At 56.1% G+C, this 19,738-nt stretch overlaps 1 protein-coding gene across 4 annotated transcripts in view; it reads left to right on the top strand.

Moving 5' to 3' along the window:
* Positions 1-19,738, top strand: part of ANKS1A (ankyrin repeat and sterile alpha motif domain containing 1A) — a 167,165-nt gene that overhangs the window by 138,713 nt on the left and 8,714 nt on the right. For all 4 annotated transcript variants that reach the window (XM_052647515.1, XM_052647516.1, XM_052647514.1 and 1 more), the window contains 3 exons: positions 663-729; positions 5,562-5,668; positions 19,176-19,274. In XM_052647515.1, coding sequence (XP_052503475.1) covers positions 663-729; positions 5,562-5,668; positions 19,176-19,274 — 273 coding nt within the window. The remainder of the gene's footprint in view (positions 1-662; positions 730-5,561; positions 5,669-19,175; positions 19,275-19,738) is intronic.

Here is a 19,738-nt window from a genome sequence, read left to right as displayed (position 1 = left end):
AGGGGAAGGACAAGTGTCTGCCCTCTTCTCCCCCCAGTGCAGAGCTGTGTGCAGGACTGCCCACCTCCAGAGAGCAAAAGCTCCTCCGTTCAGGGTTACATGCCCATTCCAGGGCTCTGCTGGTCTGAGCTCTGGAAAATGTCCCCACACCTCAGAGCTGGTGGTCACGCAGTAGCAATTATCTGTAAGGTGCTTACGAATTGCCAGGCCCTGATCCAGGTGCGAGGGGTTCAGCCCGGAACAGAGCTGGTGCAACCTCCGTCCTCATGGAATTTAGAGTCTAGCAGGAGCCGTGGGGGGCGCCTGCCCTGGCCTGCTCTCGCACCCTCCACACGGTCTCCACTGGGTCTGAAAAGGCTGGAGGGTGGGGGAAGTGATGTATAAATTGCCTCGGAAGGGAGGCTCTTGGGCGTTTCCAGCAGCTGAGCCCGGATTGTTACCCACGCACTCCCTTCAGAGCACATCTTCAGACCCTCGGGGGCAGAGGCCAGAGAAGAGCCTTTCTTGACCTGAGTGTGAGCTCTGAAACCTTGCAGGTCGGTGCTGGACCTTGGCATCATCTGGAAAAGTCCTGGAGGCCTGCCCCTGCACGTGCTGCTGGTGAGCTGGCAGCGCTGACTTGAGCCTCACAGCCTGTCTTGTTCCTTTCTCTTCCATCTCAGATTGAGAAGATCATGAGCTCTATTGGAGAAGGGATCGACTTTTCTCAGGAACAGCAGAGGATCTCAGGTACCGTACCACGCAGCCATTTCCCCCACGGGACGCAGCCCTCTCGCTCCCTTCCGGCTCAGACATTTCTCTGACCCAGAGGACAGACGTTCAGGGGTGAGAGAGGTCAGCCCAGACCACGTCACACTCGCGTCTACACCGCCCACCCAGCTGTGATTTTAGGAGCCATGACTCCTTTTGCGTAGCGGAGGGGAGATGGACAGAGGCATCTTAGGCTGTCTGTGAAGGGATCGACTGCCGCTGTTTCTTTCCTGAGCGTGGGCTTCCTCTGGCTGGCTCACTGGGGGTGCTCCTTGAGTTGGCCCTGGCCTCCCGGGCGGCTCCGCCTCTCCCCGGGAGCGTGGCTCGGGCCCTCCTGACCCATGGCGGTGGCTGCCCCGGCGAGGGCTCTTCACCTGATCGCCTGGGAGGGCTGGATTTGCTGCTGTCTCCTCGTGTCTGTTTCTCCATTTTTCCATTTATTTGTCATGTTCACTTCAGAGCACTGTTACTTGGGGTATTCTTTTCATTTCAAAGCCCTACAGGTGAGCTCTACCTGCCTTTGAAACAAAGGCTCTAGGGAGGCCCTACCTGAGCTGTTTTCCTTGGTGGTAGAATTATGGTTATGCAGCTTGCTCAGGTGAGGTGACATTCTTATGGTGCCTCTCAGAGCACCTCTCACACCCTCCCCTTAAGCCTCTGAAGGCCCTCTTGCCACCAGGGCACCTGGGCCGACAGCAGCTGAGGAGCTGGCCTCTTCCAATCATCAGGGAAGGCGCCCTCTGCACTTAAGGACGGCTTCCTTGTGCAGTCGGGAGGCTGTTTCCAAGACTGCTCTGTGAGCCCCTGGCCCTGGCAGGAAGTCCGGTGGATGATGGGAAAGTGTGCACCTTCGCGAGGAAGCTGCTGCTGAGGCCACGGGCCTTGTGGGGAGCCTCGGCCCTGTCTCAAAGCTGGATTCTAGATGCACGTGTGTCCAGGGCGAGGTGCTCACTTCCTCTGAGCCCAGTTTCCTATCTACGACATTTCAATAATCGTACTGACCTCTTTTCATTTGTTAAGGATAAGTAATACATACAAATACTTGAGGTAAAGCGGTGCTTGTTTTTGTCCATGAAACAATTACTTCCTCATATTGAGAAATGCACCGGGTTCCTCGAGCCACCCTCCATTCAGCAGCCCTGTTTCCCTGGGCTCTAGCAGAGAAGGCCCGATTGGGTTGGGTCCATCTTTACCAGGGATGGATTACGCGGGCAGTCTGCACACGTGGCTCTTCTGGCTAAGAGTCTGTGGCTCTGTTTCGTGGCACTTTAATACGTACAGTCTGGGGAGCTTAATTGTGGTTTGCAGGCTTTGCCAGGAACAAGTGTTTATTGGGGATAATGTTTAGGACCGAGACAGACACTGTGGCCATTTTCAAAGCTGTTCTCTAGGGGCAGCAGGGATGGGTTGGCTGCAGTCAGTTCAGTTGAGGCTGCTGTCCGCTTCCCTGGGCCCCTCTGCATCTGAGGAGCTTACATCAGTTGTGTGTGCTCAGGAGGTTGGCGCAGAAGCAGGCCGTTACCTCTTGGCTTTGGTGAATCAGGAGATGTGACAGCCCTTCTGGAAAACACTCTTTTGGAAGAGTCCTTCTTCTTAGACTTGGTGACAGTGAGCCCTTTCCTTGCCCTGTGGGCCCCACCCTCCAAATCTCAGCCCCCATGAACCCACATGAATGGCGAGAGATGGTCCAGCTACCGTCCTAGGTTTCTGGGTCCCAACACATAGTGTTTTTAGTAGCACTGAGTAGCATCCTCCAGACCCCAGCTTAGGAAAGTTGAGGGTGAGTACACAAAGGGGCCACTTGAGCAGAGGGTGCGTCCACCCGCACTGCAGAGTCCCAGCCTGCGGTTCCGTGTGGTGTCCGTGCGGTGACTGGACTGTGAAGGATGGAGTGGGGCCCATAACCTCGGTCCAGTGTGTCAGGGGGGACTTTCCCCAGGACCTCAGGGAGCACCAGCCTTCGGCTAAGCCCCAAGTAGATTTCTTGTTCATTTTGAATGGTCAGCGTCAGATTTCAAACCGTCCTTGGTTTCTGGATCTAGGAGAGGAGACCTGGCCTCAGGGGTCGCCGTCCCAGGAGAAGGAGCAGACTCACAGGCAGGCAGCCCTTAGCTAAGCAGGGTGTTGCCCCCTGTGACTGGCTTCGCAGTCGTGAAAGCCGAGACCCCAAGGTGGTGCTTGAATCTCACTCTTATTTTGGGCCGTGGGCCCCTGAGTGGCTGGCACTGGAGCTGGTGACCTGTATCCCCGATGGGCCTGTTGCCAGCTCGTCCCACTGTCAGGAATCCAGGGAGCGCGGGCCTTGCTGATTTCACCAAGAGCCTGTGCTGTCCAGCCAGTGAAAGAAAACGCTTGACTTTCTTTTGCTGCCATCAGCCGTTTCAGTGGTTGAGTAGGTGTTGAACGTGGGCTGCTCCAGGGGACCCTGTGTCCTGGGAGAGCAGCAGGCCAGCCTGCTGGGGGGCAGGTGTCTCCCAGCATGTTTAGAGGTGGCGTGTGGTCCCCGGGTTTGGGTCTCCGCGGCTGGACTGGAGGTTTGGTCCCAGTTCCCACTTGCCCTTGGTGCCCCCGGCCGTGTCCTCCCCTGATTTTGGCCAGCCTGCTTTGGCCCGGCGCTTCTCTGCTGGGTTCTCACAGCCTGGAGAGAAGCCACTGCCTAAGTTGTTGGGTGCACTCACCTGAGAACTCTGTTGTCCTGTCCTTATTGTATCACCTGTTTTTGTGATACCTCGTGGCTTATCTTCTTGGCAGAGAGGCAGGGTCATTCCTGAAGTGATGGGAGGTGGTGTGACTTCACCTATAGGCTGTGCCCTTAGGAGAGTGTCACTCCTCTGTCCCGTCTGGCTGTCCTAGAAACTATCGGCCAAAACTGTAGGACGTTCCTTCTCTGTTCTCCCTGATCAGCTGTCTGCAGCCCCTGGAGCTGGAGGTAAAGTTCGGCTGTCTCTGGCTTTTGTACATGTGCACACTGGCCAGCAGCCGATACTGGAGGGTCTGTTGGAGAACCCGTCCTTTTGCTCCCGTGCTGGTGGCTGCTGTCTCCTTCTCCCTTGGTGGCAGCAGCAGCAGCTTCTGCCGCGATGTCCGATCCCTGATGTATTTTCCTGAGCGTGGAAGGGCGGGGGGAGGGGAGGGAAGGAGGGGGAGGGCCAGACGTTACGAGAGTGAGCAAGGACTGTGGAGCCGACAGCAGGCAGCGTGGAGCCCCGGAGCCTTTAGACAAAGCATTCTGCTGCGGTTCTGGACGCACGCACAGCCACCAGCAGCAGGCGGGACTACGGCTGCCTGGCCAGGGGATTACGAGCAGGAATGAATCAGCGGCTGGGAGACACTTGATTTCACAGGCACACAGAAGCCCGCTGCTGAGGTTCTGAGAGCAGACGGCCCCGCTCTGGGGCAGGGGGCCCAGGCCGCCCCCAGACTCAGCATCTTGCAGAGCTGCTACCGTGTGCATCGGGAGGCCAGCCGCCAAGGCCCTGACCACCGTCTGTTCTGCAGAGGACAGAGGAGGGGAGCCTGGGACAGTGGGTCACCAGGGTCTCCTACCTTAACCAAGCCACTTCGCCTGCCCACAGGGCAGAAAGTGCTGGGAACACCAGAATGACTTTCACCGTGTCAAGACTGCCCCGGAGGTGACGTTTTGTAGTTGGTCCTCCTTTTTCCTTCTTTCATCTCTTCTTGCCCATGAGAACCGGAGAAGTAGATGGGGTTAAGGTGATCAGCTCAGAGCGTCCAAGGTCTTCCAGGAAGCGCTGAAGTTTTTTCCTCCCTGCGCTGGCAGGCTCGCGGTCCTCCCCAAGGAGCAGAGCGAATGAGGTCTTCCCTTTCATGTTCATCTTCAGAGGAGGGGGGCAAGCCCCGGAGGCGCTGGGAAGACAGCTGCCGCCCTTATCACTCGGCCAGAGAGAGAGCAGCGCCGAACGGGAAATAGGCTCGAGCCACTCCGATGACAGAGGACCGCTGCCTTTCTCTGTTGTGTTGAGCTGGGTTTTGTCTTCTTTAGCTGAGAACTGGATCTGCCCGCCTGCTTTCCACCCGAGCAGGCTAGTCACGGGAACAGCCACCGTCGGAAGAGGAAGATGAACGCCCAACCCCCGCCGCCCAGCCCCGCCCGGGAAGGCAGCCCGGCGGACAGCGACCTGCCCCGGGAGACAGCCCGCTCCCCGGCGGCGGCCGGAGTGTAGTGGGGTCCCGGCCCCCAGCCCTCGCCCATGCGCCCGCCCGGCCCGCGCCGCCCTGAGCCTCTGCGCACGAAAGCCTGGTGGCCATGGTTTGCTTGTTCCGGGACTGCTGGGGGAAGACAAGTAAAAGTCTCCTTTCTCCGCGGGCCGGGGTCCTGCTGCTTGGGCTGCATGCGCTGACTGCCCGGGGCCGGGCGCGGAGCCCTCGCTGTGCCTGTGTCCCTCCGCTGCATGAAGAGGCGCGCTCGCCCCTGACTGGCCTGGGCTGCAAGGTCGTGGGACTGGTCCCTCGTCCCCCACCCCTTCTGGGGCCCGTGGGGACGGACTTTGTGAAATTCCTGCGTGCAGGCGGACAAGCGCCGACCCAGAGAGCCTGGGGGCTCGGCTCCCCTGGCCCCCGGGCAGCTGGACCCCAGGGGGCGTGGGAGTGGGCGGCAGCTGCCCGGTGCCCTTGTGCTACCCGCGGAGGAGGGGCCGCGGGCCCGCGCTCGCCTGCCTCTGGTCCCGAGTGTGGCTGCTCCGTGGTAATGACGATGGTGTGGCGGTGCCATCTGTCTTCCTCCGAGTGCCGCTGCTACCGCCTCGATGGTTTCTCCCTTTTCAAGCGTCTGCCGATTCCTCTCTCGTCAGGTGCGCGGCCGCTGGAACAGAGCGTCGGGGAGTGGCTGGAGGCCGTGGGGCTGCAGCAGTATGAGAGCAGGCTGCTTCTCAACGGCTTTGACGATGTCCGCTTCCTGGTGAGTGCCCAGCCCTGGGGGAGGCCGCTCCCGCACCCCAGGCCCCGCTGGAGGTGGAAACTGTACGTAGACCTGTGTCCCAGGAAGAGGGGCCCGCGCGGCTGAGACCCGACGGTAGCGCCGCATTGTCAGTACCGCTCTGGGCACACCCTGTTGGGAGAACTCTTTGCAAGTTCACATCGGAGAAGTAGTGTTCCTGACACATCCCTTGGTCCACTCCTGTCTCCCTCTCAGATCCTGGGTCTCAGATCCCAGCCAGACACCAGAAGCTCCCTTTGTTCCCCAAAACTTTACTATCAAGCCTGTGGTCACTGAAGTCAGAAGGCTTCTGGCAGGAAGGCCTGGTAGTGGGCTGGTGGCCTCATGGGTGGCCCAGACAGGAGGCTGAGTGGGGGTGGGAAGGATCTGCTGCTTTACTGAGGCGTAACTTGGCACTCTCTTCTTGCAAAGCACAACAGCTCAGAAAGAAAAACCCAAGTGTCCTCTCTGTGGAGCAGGGGCCCCCCCGGACCCTGGGTCCAGACCCAGGGCTCCCTGTGGAGGTCCAAGAAGCAGCTGCGGGCAGGGTGCCCATGCCTGGCCCTCCTTGGGAAGCCCTCCCCCTCATCGGGCGCCGTGGTGGGGCAGAGCTGACGTGTCCTGTTAGCACTCTGGGTGTGGGGAGGCGCTCACTGACTCTCCCAGCAGCCCTGAGATGCGCGCTCACATCTGCCCCGTTTTCCACGTCCAGAGCAGTGGAGTGCCTTGCTCACGCTCACACCTCTGGGAACTGGGGGGCAGGGCACGAGCCTGGCGCTCCGGGTCCGAGCGTCCTGCTTCGCTGCCACGCACACGGCCTGTTTCTTACTGGTGGCTGAGGGGAATGGGAGTGGTGCCTTTTGGATGCCTGAAGTCGCCTTCTTGCCCGCGCTGTGTTGGGAGCCGGTTTGAGGTTCCTTTCTTCCTGGTGGGCCTGTCCCACCTCTCACGATTTCCAGGGTGCAGTCCCGAGTGGACACTGAGGTGCCTTCGCTCCCTGAAGCAGATCCCTGACCACACAGCCCCCTCAGCCACCGTGATTGAGGGTGGTGGCCAGTGGACCCAGGGCTCCCCCTGCCCTTTCCTGTCCAGCATGGGTCTCTGTGGGGCTCTCACTGACGGGGTGGCATTGGGCACCTCGCAAGTAGTGGGCCACCCAGGGAGCTGGCCCAAGGCACTACAGGGGACCCTGACTGGGACAGCTCACCCCACCAGGCTGTCTGTGTCCCAGGGCAGACAGCGAAGGCTGCTGCAAGCCACCTTCCCAAGCCAACTTGAGGCCAGTTATTTTTCAGCTTTTAAAAACACTAGGTTTTAAACAGCTTTTTTTTTTTTTTTTTTAAACTTGAACTGAGTATATTTATGGTTCTTATAACCTGATCCCTGACTTACCAGGTTCCTTGGGGAAGGCCAGCAAACCCAAAACGGAGGTGAGTGTTCAGCCAGTGAGTGAGGGCACTGGGCCCTCGATGCTCCGCTTCTGAGCAGGGCCCTTCTTCAGACTGGCCTTCAGGTGGGTGAGGGAGGGTGGCCGTGAGTGTCCCCTCCCTGTGCTGGGGGATCTTAGAGGCTGAGCTCCTGACTTCTCACCCCTCCTCCTGCTGGTCTGGAAAGGCTAAGGTTCCCATTCCTTGAGTATAAAAACTCCTTTAAAACTGCTTCTCTGCCCCGCCTTGGGCTCCAACCAGAAAGTAGCTGGGCCGGCACCTGGGGAAGAAGTCTGGCCCTGGGCCAGGCATCCACGCATGATGCGGGGCCTCTGTCAGAACGTGCCTGTTCTGTTTGGGAAGGGGATCATTGAGGGAGGCCCACAGCTCAGTTCTTCCAGGGCCTTCCAGGCCCCTCCTGCTGCCCTGGGTGCGAGCCGTTCCTCTCTGTCCTCTCAGTTCCAGAGGGGCGGCTGGCAGGCAGGAAGGCTGATTGTGCCTCAGTCTAGTATGTCGCTTCTCAGGCCTTCAGCGGCCTGAGTGGCCGTGCGCAGCATCCTGGGCGATTACATGTAAGTTGCCAGATGGGCTGCAAGGCTAATTAAGTTTTCATAACCAGAAAAGAGAGGACGAGAACACGTAAGAAGGGAGTGTTTTGTTTAGAAATATTCCCTCGTTACATATGGTATAACTTATACTGCGTTAGCTGGTGGCATTATCCCTGTGTGGTTTGGTTTTCAGTAGGTTGTAAATGTTTCCCTTCATTGTGAAATGCCCTGGAGACTTTTCTACAAGACGCACAAGTGGCTGCCAGGAAGCCAGCCAGGCTCTAAATGTAGTAGGAACGTCTGAGACCGAGGGCTGCTATGGAATCTCCCTGTGACGGGGTCCTCTGAGTTGTGGGAGGAGTCTAGGGCGTTTGCGAGAGTCACTCGGCTCCCTCCCAGGGTAGAGGGGACCTTAAGACCACGTGGTCTCATCGTCCCCTCTGTGCCCGAGGTCCTTCCAGATGAGCTCTGCCCTGTTCCCAGGGACGGGCCCTCCCCCTTGCAAAGACACAGCCCCTTTATGCTCTACATCGCTCAGGCAGGTTTATACCATTCTTTATATTGAGCCAAATCTGTTTTCTTGTGGCTTCTGTCCCCGGGTCCAGGTTTACTTTTGGGGGCCATGCAGAGCACACTTAGGCCATGAGAAAATGGAAGATCTCTGTCACGGCCTCCTGGGTCCTGTCTTGTCTAAGCTCAACACCCTCTTTTTCTTGGCTCTTCCTCCTGTGATGTGAGGCCTGAGCCGGACGAGTGAGTGCTGCAGTTTGAACTTGATTCCTACTGTCTCGCCCGCAGGGGGCAGGGGCTGCCCTTCCCGGCTCACACGCCTGCTGGCCCGCCCACCACGCTGGCTCGAGCATCGTAGCCAGTCCCATTTGCTTCTCCACAAATCTTGTCCTCAGGAAATGGGCTTTTTCAGGAGAAGGGAGGAAATGCATTTAATCAGCACAGAAAGAAGGTAATTGGTGGTTGGCGAGTGTGCAGCTCAAGCGGGCTGGTGCAGGCCCAGCATCTGGGACTCGGCCTGGCCTCCCCTCACTGGAGTGTCGTGGAGTCAGCAGCAGCGCTCCTCACGCTGGGGTCGGGTAGATGTTTAGAAAGGTTCTCAGGACTGTCTGACGTGCAGAAAGATTCACCTTGGAGTGCTGAGTGAAGAAACTGAGACACAAAAATCCGTGTGCAACATGATATTAATTTTCAAAATAGGAAGCATCTCGAAGTGCAGGGAGTTAGCCAAAAATGTATTCTACTGTTCGTTATCTCAGGAGGATTATGGCTTTGTTTCCTTTTTGAGAGTGAAATAGATTTTCTGCGTTTCCTACAAGGAATGGCTCTGAAATCAGATAAGCAGATACTGTGGGCATCCTAACAAATTTGACAGCCTAGCTGGGAGAACACGCACACACAGCACTGGTAACAGCGGCGAGTGCTAAGTGCTGGGGGCGGAGGAGGTGCCTCTCTCACCCAGGGTTCACCGCCTGCCGGGCACCAAGCTGGCGCCCAGCCCTGAGGCGTGTACCCATCAAGTTGCAAACAGGGCCCTGGGCCCAGAGGGTGGAGGCACTGCCAGGAAGTGGCAGAGCCGGGACACTTGCCCAGAGCTATCTGACTTTGAACCCCTACATTCCCCGTGCCATCCTGGGGGTTCTGTAGAGGCTGCAGGAGCTGGAAAGACTCTAGGGAGAGGCCCCCACTGTCTGTGGTGAGCTCGAGGCCAGCTCGAGGGCAGAGACAGGCAGGACCCAGAGAGGGCAGCGAGGGGGGCTGGGCCTGATGTTGAGGGGCCTCAAAAGCCACTCTCTGGGGGGCCCCCACGATCTCTGAGCTCTGGGTATAGGGGGAGGGATCCTGTGGTTGTGCCTTCGCCAGGCAGGGCACCAGGGAGTCAAGGGTGCTGGACAGCATGGTGGAGTTGGGAGCGGGCACGTGGCAGGTGCTCGAGGCTGGGAGTTTGGACAAGCGGAGAATGGGAAGGAGTCGGCAGCAGCTCAGGCTGGGCTGGAAACGGAGGCTGAGCGGCAGGCCTGTGCCTCTCCGGGGCAGTGCTGAGACGGCCTCGTGCGCCTCCCGTTGGTTTATTTCTCCCCCCTGCCCATGTTTTCCTGATGGACCAGCTGGTCCCACGTGTAGGGGAGAGATGGCAGGTGAGCAGGACCAGCCCCTGTGAGCGCTCAAGGCACGAACTTGGCCAGGGGTTCCTTCTGTACTGGCTTCTGTGAAGCTTCCCAGCCAGGTTCCCAGACCCTCGAGCCCCCCTTCTTGCTGTACCCCCAGATCAGCCTCACTGTTCACCCCAGAAGCCAGGCTGTGCCCTTGGGTTCCCGCCCAGGCTCCCCCCGCAGCTCTTCATCCCCCTCTGACGTCTCTGCCTTGGCCTCTCCCTGCCCTGCTGTCAGGCTGCCTCCCCGCCTCGCCGTCTCTCCAGCCAGCGCTCGGGGAGCTGATGGCTCTGGGGCAGGGGCGTTTCTGTGCCCCTGTGTGTAGCAGGGCCCGAGAGGGAGAGTTTCCTCACCTGGATCATTGGACGGATGTGGACCTAAGGCTTTGGAAGGAATCCATTCAGTTCAGTTCAGTCGCTCAGTCCTGTCCAACTCTTTGCGACGCCATGGGCTGCAGCACGCCAGGCCTCCCTGTCCATCACCAACTCCTGGAGCTTACTCCTTTGGAAGGAATATTCTTAGACAAGTGCGGATCCTGCCTCCTGTGCTAACTCAGTTCTGTGGTCACTTAAGAACTTAGCTCCTCGGTATCCCAGGGGCTGCTGCTTCCTTGTCTCTGCAGAGCCCTTGAGCCTTGAGACCAGAGCCAGGCTCCCTTTGGGCCCCTTCCCAGCGCGTGCGCTCTCTTGCTTCCCCGGAGTTACCCAGAGGGCCAGCAACTGGAGTTACTTAGCATCCAGCTCCGCGTGCCCCCGTGCGGCGCTGGCTTGCTCCCGGTCCCCTTCATAGTGGAGTTTGAGAGCCGTTTTCGTGTCTGTTAATTTAATTAAGTGCACTTAGGATGGAGTTGGAGTGGTGAACACATCCTGTCCTGTAGCTTCCGGGTCTGGGCTCTTCGGGTGAGCAGCCGCTGGGGGCTGTGTCTGGCATCTCAGCACGTCTCTGTGTTCGGTTAGTCGACCCCCCAGGGTGCATGTGCAGGAGTGCAGCGGGCAGAGCAGTAGGGCCCATGTGTCCCTGGCAGACATCAGCTATGACTCAGGTGTCCCTGAGGCCCGTCTCAACTCCCAGGTTCCGTGGACAGCACACCCAGGACCCCGGGGGTGTCACTTGCTCAAGGCTGCTCCTCAAGCAGAAGCCAGGTCTCCTGGGCCCAGAGCAGTTCCCTCACCTCGCACGCTGGTGCCCTGCAGCCCCCTCCCAGGCAGATGCTGTGACTGGACCACAGGTGGAGCCAGCAGGCTCGGCCAGTGCAAGGCGCCGTCTGGGCCAGCAGACCATTCCGTCCGCACTCTTTGTCAGGGCCGGTCTACAAGAGGCTGGGGTAGAAGCTGATGGGGCTCAGGCCCTGGGGACCTCCACCCTCAGGGAAGTTCCAGGGCCTCGGGCAGCTGGCTGAGGTCACAGTTGAGGAAACTGGACAGGGAAAAGCTTAGGAGAAAACATGGGACCTAATCACCTGCCCTGAGAAGCAGCTGGGAGTCAGGAGACCTGGGTTTCCTCCAGGTCCCCTGCATGATTTCAGGCAGGTTACTCTGTACCCCCTCCCCATCCCTGTCCCACAGGATCTCATTTCACTGCTTCCTTCTGCACGTAAGCTCTGAAGACGGCGCAGTGTTAGCTGTGGTCACCCAGAGCAGCCGCTGAGACTGGCCATGGACGAGTGTGAGAATGTGAGGTGGGAAGGTGGTGAAGCCTGCTTTGGGTGGTCTTGGATCCAGGCCCCTTGACTCTCACTGACCTGGGCCTGCACTGGTGGCTTGAAGTGACTATGGCATCTTGACATCAGATAAGGCCTCGGCAAGGCAGACATTCAGGGGTGATGGGCAGTAGATGGGCAGGAGGAGACTGCGCCTGGAACAGAGAGAAGGGGGGCCCTGGGGGCCTTCCTGGGAGAACAGGGCCATCAGGGGTGTGTCTTCCCTCCACCGGGGAGGAGAGCCATCCCTGACAGCCCTCCCTGGAGACTGACCGGGGGAGACGGCCTCTGGATCTAGGAGCTGGTAGCTTCTGCGGTTCGTCCTCATCTTAGAACTAGTGGCTCCCGGTTACCCTTGGTGTTCTGTCTCTCTAGCTGAGGACAGGGCTGGGCAGGGTGGGATGGGGGTCAAGGCTGAGCTGCTCCTGCTGCCAAGGATGGCGAGCTTTTTGTAGGGCACCCGTGAGCTGGGAACGGCGTCAGTCTGGGAAGTCCTATGACCATGCCCCAGGGAGGCAGGGGTCGGTGAGGCCAGGCAGCAGCAAACAGGCGCACACAGGAAGAGCTGCGGAGTGCTGGCTCCTGCCAGCAGGCCAGCGCTCAGCGCCAGGAATTCGTTCCTTAGCCTGCACAGGCTGGTGGCTTTGTTCCTGTGTATAAAGCTCTGACGTTGTGAGGGATTTGAACCCAGTTCTTCTTCGGCTGCACTGGGTCATGTTGCTCCGTGCGGGCTTTTTCTAGTAGCAGTGAGGGGGGCTCCTCTCGAGTTTGGGTGGGCAGGCCTCTCGTTGCAGTGGCTTCTCCTGTGGAGCTTGGGCTCTAGGGCGTGTGGGCTCAGGAGTCGTGGCACACAGGTTTAGTTTGTCTGCGGCATGTGAGATCTTCATTCCTGAACCAGGGAGTGCGCTGTGCAGTAGATTCCCAGCTACTTGGACCACCAGGGAAGCCGGAACCCAGGTCTTACTCTCTTATACCACAGCTGCCTTGCCCAGTGGGTAGACCACAGGAAGCCTCGACCCCTGGATGAGTGGCCACATGATGCTTCAGGAGCATGGCTTCTGTTTTCCATCTTTATTCAGGCTTGTAGGCCACAGAGGTGAGCAGCAGAGCCCTGCCCCTCTTCGCTTCCTCTTCCTTCTCCCAGTGGTCCTCCCCACTCTCCCTGGGGCAGCCCCCCACTCCCCAAGCTCCCTGGGTCTGGGGCTGTGGTTTGGGGAAGACGTGTGCTCTCCTCGCTCTCCCTCCCAGCCCACCCACCACCGCGTGCCTGTGGCCACTCAGCCTGGGAAGGTGGTCCTGGCTCAGACCAGGGTCCTGTCCTGTCCGTGCTCAGCGCCCCGCGCCCAGATGACTGTGCCCCCCGCAGCCCTGCTGCTGTGGCCGGTAATGCGCCTGAGGACTGCGGAACACCGTGTGGGAGCGGGGGCAAGGTGTCTGGCGGCGGCAGCATTACGGGGGGCGCCCTGGAGAGGACACAGTCCTTGGGGGCCCATGGCAGACAGTTCAGTGTGCAAGCGTGTCAGCATGTGAGAAGGCAGGTTAAGTAAATAATACATAGACCACCGTCCCAATTTTGCCAGAATATTGTCACTGAGAAGACTTCACCCAAATGGTAAGCTTGGTCCCCCACCCCCACCAGAGGCAATGGATTTATAAGGGGCTTTTACATTTTTCTTTATCCTTTTTTATTTTCAGAATTTTCAAAAATAAACTTACATCTTTTCTACTTAGAAAAAAATTTTTTTCTCCTTTAATACGAGGGAGAGATTGAAGCAGGGCCCAGTGGAAATCTACAAAGTCCTGGAAGGCAGAGAAAGCATAAGTATCACATTGAACCAGCCAGGACCCAAGGAAGCGCTTAGCTACCCACTTGGTGCCCAGCGGCTCTGGAGGAGGCCGGGGGCCCCGTGGTCGCTGACCTAACTGCTCAGGTGTTAAGGAGCCTTCTTAGCAGCTCAGGCAGGCCCCACAGATCAGTACAACCAGGGGTGTGGTGACTGTCAGCCGCTCAGCACACTCAGCTGGCTCCTCCCTCATCCTCCCATCCTCCCCTCCCCTAGTTTGAGAAATCTGCTCCTGAGGTCTTCATTTGCATTCTGTGTGCATCAAGGGAGCCCCCCACCCCTCACCCCAGCACACTTATCCTTCTGGAACAGCTCTTCCCACCGTCCCTGTTCCTTGAGGCCCAAGAAAGACGGGTGGGGCGGGCAGGGGGAGAAGCAGCATTGCCAGGCTTTTCTCCGGAGGCCCAGTCAAGCTGGGGACAGTAGCTCGGTCTCATTCCTTCTCCCCCAAGAGAGGTTTCAGCCTTTGGTTTTTGTTTGTTTGTTTTTTAATGACTCCCGGCAGGAGAAATGGCTGAATGATTGTCTGAGAAGAGAGAGAAGCCATACAGAATATGGAAATTAGGCTGGAGGGGGCGGGCCAAGTGAAGAGTCTGGAACCACTGCTGAGGGACAAAACCCCTCCCGAGGAATCCAGTCTAGTGCAGCTGTGCCCAGCGGGCCCTCTCCCGTCGGAGCTCACAGGCCTTTGTTGGAGCAGAGGTCAGGTCCTGCCAGGGCTGACACTGGCCGTGGTGTGGGGCAAGGTGGGCAGAGCCCAGGTGTGCCATCTCCCAGCCTGCCTTTCCACAAGCTGGCACGCTGCATGCACACGCCTCTCCAGGAGGAGGCAACGGGACATTGCTCCCGCCTGTCCCCTCTCCCTTAGGGACGGAACCCAACCAAGCCAAGCGTCAGCAGTTCTGCTTCAGATTTCACTTAGACTTGGAAACTTTATTAAAATCTCAGGAAATCTCTGTTCACTGAAATGTTTATTAGGCCAATGAGCCATTCTGCTCGGTTAGCTCCCTAACTGTTTGCTCACTGGGAACTTGGAACGCGGACTGGCATATAATCAGCTCTTGGTCAGCATTAGTGTGGCAGGTGAACAAAGTAGGAGGTCCCCTTTCCCCATAAACCTCCTTGTGAAAAGATTTCTTCCTCAGCCAGGAGAGTGGAGTAACTTCCAGAATGTTTCCTGTCTTCGAGGATTTGGGGGCCTGATAGCCACCATACAAACTAATCCCACAGAATGTAGACATGGCAGGTTTAGGAACTCAGGACCCTGCGCTGTGCCCAGGGCGTGCTCCGGCAGCTGTTTGCTCTGACTGTCCGTCATGTCCTTTGGGACATCTGCCTCTTTCTCCTCAAAGCTGCATCCGCCCCCATTCTCTTGCCTGGAGGTCTGGCTCATGATGGCCTTGTCTCCAGTTGGATCTGGTTTCCTGGTGGTCAGGCTTCAGTTCAGTATTAGCGGTACCCTAAACATTTGTGAAGGCTTCTGAGGGAACGTCGGGGTTGCAGTGGGTTTTCAGAGCGTCGCTGCAGTGCCGCCTGCTCAGAGGCTCACTCTCAGGTCCTTGCTGGGGGGCCTTCATCGTCACGCAGAAAGCCCGCTCCCCTCTCCCCCCACCACTTTTCCCCGCCAGCACACCCTAGACTTGGGCCCAGAGTGACGACAGGAACTCGGCGTGGTAACTGTTGGATTCAGGGGTGATTTGGGAGCTGGTCAGATGTGGAGTGGTGCCAGGACCCAGGGGACTCTGCAGGCCCAGGGATCTCTAGGGTCCCAGCAGAGGGGTGTGCCCTGCAGCCTGAGCAGAGCAGTCCGGCTTCAGAGCTATCTTGCTTACAGCCTGTCCTCTGTGAGGCCAGATTTCTATCGCCAGGCACAGGCTCTCGGGAGGCTCCCACATCAGCAGTCACTGCAGCTTAGGCACACAGGTGAAGCCACCAGGTAATGGTCTGCATGAGCTGGCCCGGCTTACTAACCTTCTCTCTGTAAAGCGGGCATAAATGATACCCACCTCAACAGAATAAAAAGTCCGGAAAAAATCCTAGAAACAGGAATTTAGGACACATCAGAAGTCATTTCACTTTGGTAGAGAAAAGATAGCTCATTCAAGAAATAGACAATCTGCTGCCTGGAAAAAAAAATATTAAGTGGACCCTTAAACCTTATGTTAAAATAAATTTGAGGTAGATTAAAGATTGGATTGTAAAAAATGAAACTGTGAAGTTTCAGGGAAAAACTGTGGAAGAAATGTTTAAAAATCCCAGAAAGGATTTTCTAAGCCTGATGGAACTTTAGAGAAGCTCCATGAGAAAAGTGGGTGTGTTCCAGTGCGAGCAGACAGGTTCTGCCTGAACAAAGCCAGCGCAACAGTTCAGAGGCAGCGACAAACAGGAAGGACACCTGCCCGACTCTTCATAGCTAAAGGGTTAATTTCCTCCCTGTGTAAAGAGTTCCTGCAGATCAAGTGCAGGATAAAGTAATTCCTGAAGAAGTAGCTGTGGCTGCTCCCAGCACCCAGCCCAGAGCTAGCTGCATGGACACAAACATTGGGCTGATCTCAGCCCCACAGGTCACTGGTGCTCTCCAGGCCTCAGCTTCCTGAGCTGTAAAATGGGATAACAGTAGTCCCCATTATTCAGTAGTTCAGCAAGTACAAAGCATGTCGCACATGGAGGGGGGCAGTAAGTGCTGTGAATGTACTTGACAGATAATATGTGAAAGGATGCTTGAGCTCACCTACGAGTGGGCCGACCTTGTGTTAAGACACGCAGTGAGAAGCCATTTCCAAACAGCTGCCCTGACGAGAGTACAGATGTCTGTCAGCCTTCTAAACACACATACCCTTGCCCAAGCAATTTCTTTTATACCCTTTTTTGAAAATTTAAAATCGAAATAATAGTTGACATGTGATATTAGCTTCAGGTGTAGTACATAGTGATTTGACGTCTGATGCACTATGAAATAATCACAGTAAGTCTAGTGACCGTCTGTCACCATGCGAAGTTATTACAATATTATTGACCGTGTTCCTTAGGCTGTATGTTATATCCCCATGGCTTATTTATTTTGTAACTGGTGGTCTGTACCTCTTAATCCCCTTTACCCGTTCCCTTCCACCTCACGTGATTCCCCTCTGGCAACCACCTGTTTGTTCACTTTATGAGTCTCTCTCCATTTTGGTTGCTTGTTCATTTTTTAGATTCCACGTATAAGTGAGATCATACCATATTTGTCTGTTTCAGCATTATGCAGTCTGGACCCCATCCACACTGTCACAAATGCCAAGATATCATTCTTTTTTTAAAGTATGGTTTCATTTATTTTGGCTGTGCTGGTTGGTGGTTGTGGTGCACAGGCTTTCTCCAGTTGTGGAAAGGGGGCTACTCTCTCCGTGTGGGGTACAGCCTGTGGGGCACCCAGGCTGCAGGAGTCGTGGTTCAGGGGCCCCAGAGCACAGGCCCAGGAGTTGTGGCACACAGGCCTACTTGCCCTGCGGCGTGTGGCATCTTCCCAGAGCAGGGATCAAACCTGTGTGCATTTGCAGGCGAATTCTTTTAACCACTGAACCACCAGGGAAGTCCCATTCTTTTTTTTTTTTTTGGCTGAGTATTATTCCTCCGTGTGTGTACACCACAGTATTCATCTGTCAGTGCACCGATTTAGAGTCTCACCAGCAGTGCGTGAGATTTCCCTTTTGTCCACATCCTTGCCAATACCTATTTGTTGTCTTTTTGATAATAGCCATTCTGACAGGTGTAAAGTGATATCTCATTGTGGTTTTAATTTGCATTTTCCTAACAATTAGTGATGTTGAGAGCATCTTTTCATGTGTCTCTCAGTCATCTGTATGTTGTTAAAAATGAGTAGAGGATCTGAATAGAAAATTTTCCAATCAGGTTATTTGTTTTTTTAAATATCGATTATATGAGTTCTTTGTATATTTTGGATATTAACAACCTTTATCTGATACATTGTTTGCAAATATCTTCTCCCATTCAGTAGAGTGCCCTTTCATTTTGTTGATAGTTTCTTTCACTGTCTGAAAGTTTTTCAGTTTGATATAGTCCAATTTGTTTATTTTTGCTTTTGTTTCCTTTGAGAAGACAGATGTAAAAAATATGGCTAAGTCTGATGTCAGAGTGTACTCCCTATGTTTTCTTCTGGGAGTTTTATGGTTTCAGGTATTACATTTGAGTCTTTAATCCATTTAAATTTCATTTTTGTATATGGTATGAGAAAGTGGAACAACAGTTTTGATTATTTTGCAGGTAGCTGTCCAGTTTTCTGGACCATTTATTGAAGAGGCTGTCTTTTCCCCACTGTATATTCTTGCCTCCTCTGCCATCGATTACGTGACCATAGAAGTGTGGGTTTATTTCTGGGTGCTCTATGCTGTTCCATCAATCTGTGCATCTGTTTTTGTGCCAGAGCCATACTGTTTTGATTACTGCAATTTTGTAGTATGGTCTGAAGACAGGGAGTGATACCTCCAGCTCTGTTCTTCTTTCTCGAGAATGGTTTGGCAGCAATCTCTCTTCTTGATAACCACCATTGAACGATGCACTTAGAGGGAGGTTTGTGCAGCACCGCTTTTAAAAGCAGAAACTGGAAGCAGTCATCCTTCAACACAGAACTGGTGTAAAAATTTATAATACTCACAGGTTAATAAATGTATAATCATCCATGACCTGGATGATGATGCAGCTTTAAAAGAAAGGACAGGTCTCCATACACTGATGCAGAGTGATCTCCTGTATATACTAAGTAGTTATGGACGGTGTGTACAAGAATCACATTCATGCAGGAATCAAGTGTGCACGTGTTGGTGCCCAGCTGGGGTCTGCAGGGACATCCAGGAAAGTGGGGGCCATTGCTCTTGGGGGCTGGGGCTCTGTAGCTGAGAGATAGGCAGAACGCATGACTTTCCATGTATCATAATCTGAAAAAAAAAAAGAAACCTATCTTGTGACACCACTGTGAGTAATTAAAGACAGCACAATAGGGGTTAGGAGTGGTGAGTGCAGTCAGACCATCTTAGATCCTAGCCCCACCACAAGGTGTGTGACTTCGGATGTGTTTCTGACCTCTATGTGCCTCAGTTTCCTTCTCTGTAAAATGGGGATGCAAACAGAACCTAACACAGGGCTATGAGCCTGAAGTGGGCAGGTGCACGTGAAAGCTCCTGGTCCCTGTCACACAGCAAGGATGCGGCAAACACCAGCCACCCTCCGTGTCGGCCCCACTGCCCCTGCCTCCGCTCCCAGGCAGGTCTCCGCTTTGAGACTCCTCTCCTCCCTGAGACTCCTCTCCTCCTTGGGTGCCTGCCCCTGCCACCCACTCAGGGTGGCTGTTTTAACCTAAAATCACAAAATCATATCTGTAAGGAATCTGGAATTTAATCCTGTTCTTCACCTTGTGGGGAGGGCCTCCCTTGGGGCTCATCTGGAAAAGAATCCACCTGCAGTGTGGGAGACCTGGGTCCATAAGGTTGCAAAGAGTCGGATACGATCACCTTGGGGAGTTGTCAGATCTGCCCCCCAGGTAAATGCACATGGGCTCAGGTGGGCGAGGGCCTGTGCGCTGCCTGCTATGGCCCAGGTCAGCACCCTGGAGCCGCTCAGGACTGGTGGGCAGCCAGGCAGGTTTGTCTTCCTGCTATACGAGGTCCCGTGTAGCCCAGCCTGGCCTCGCAGGGCGCCCCGGGGCTCATGCCCTCGTGGTGCTGGTGGCGAAGAAGAACTTGGCAAGGGGCCATAACAGGCTGGCCTCACAGCCTCATGCAGGAGGCCTTCACGTTCTCCTTTCTGCTCTCAGGGGCCTAACGTGATGGAAGATCAGGACCTGCGGGAAATCGGCATCAGTGATGCGCAGCACAGGCGGAAGCTGCTCCAGGCCGCGCGGTCCCTGCCCAAGGTGCCACCCACAGCGCCTCGGCCTCAGCGAGGGGCAGGGCGGGCTTGGGGGCCACCAAGGGGGTGTGTGCCCCATCCTGGGAGCCCCACGGGGAGCACAGTGTCCTGTTCACCGCTTTGCCACGTTCTGAGGGCAGCAGAGCCCCAGGGACAGTGCACACCTAGTCCAGCCTCAGGAACAGGTCATCTGGCGTGGAGCCTGGTGCCCGCAGGCGTGGCCCATCACCTGGAGGCCAGGCCCTCCTCCCGAGGCCCGGGGTGCGGGGCAGCACAGGAAGCGGTCTTTGCCTGGGGGGCTGTGGGCGGTAGGCCTGAGCCTCTCCTCAGCTCTGCTGGCGCAAAGTCCCCTGGTCCCTTCTACTGCCAAGGTCTGAGGACGCACAGATGAGTCCCAGCAGGGAAGCCAGCACCCGCCCCACAGACGTACACCATCTCCTTGTCCCGCCAGGTCCATGACCGTGTCGG

This window comes from Budorcas taxicolor, chromosome 11 (assembly GCF_023091745.1).
Source record: "Budorcas taxicolor isolate Tak-1 chromosome 11, Takin1.1, whole genome shotgun sequence".
Lineage (NCBI taxonomy): Eukaryota > Metazoa > Chordata > Mammalia > Artiodactyla > Bovidae > Budorcas > Budorcas taxicolor.
Note: the sequence above shows the minus strand (reverse complement) of the source record. Positions and strands in the feature narration are given on the sequence as shown.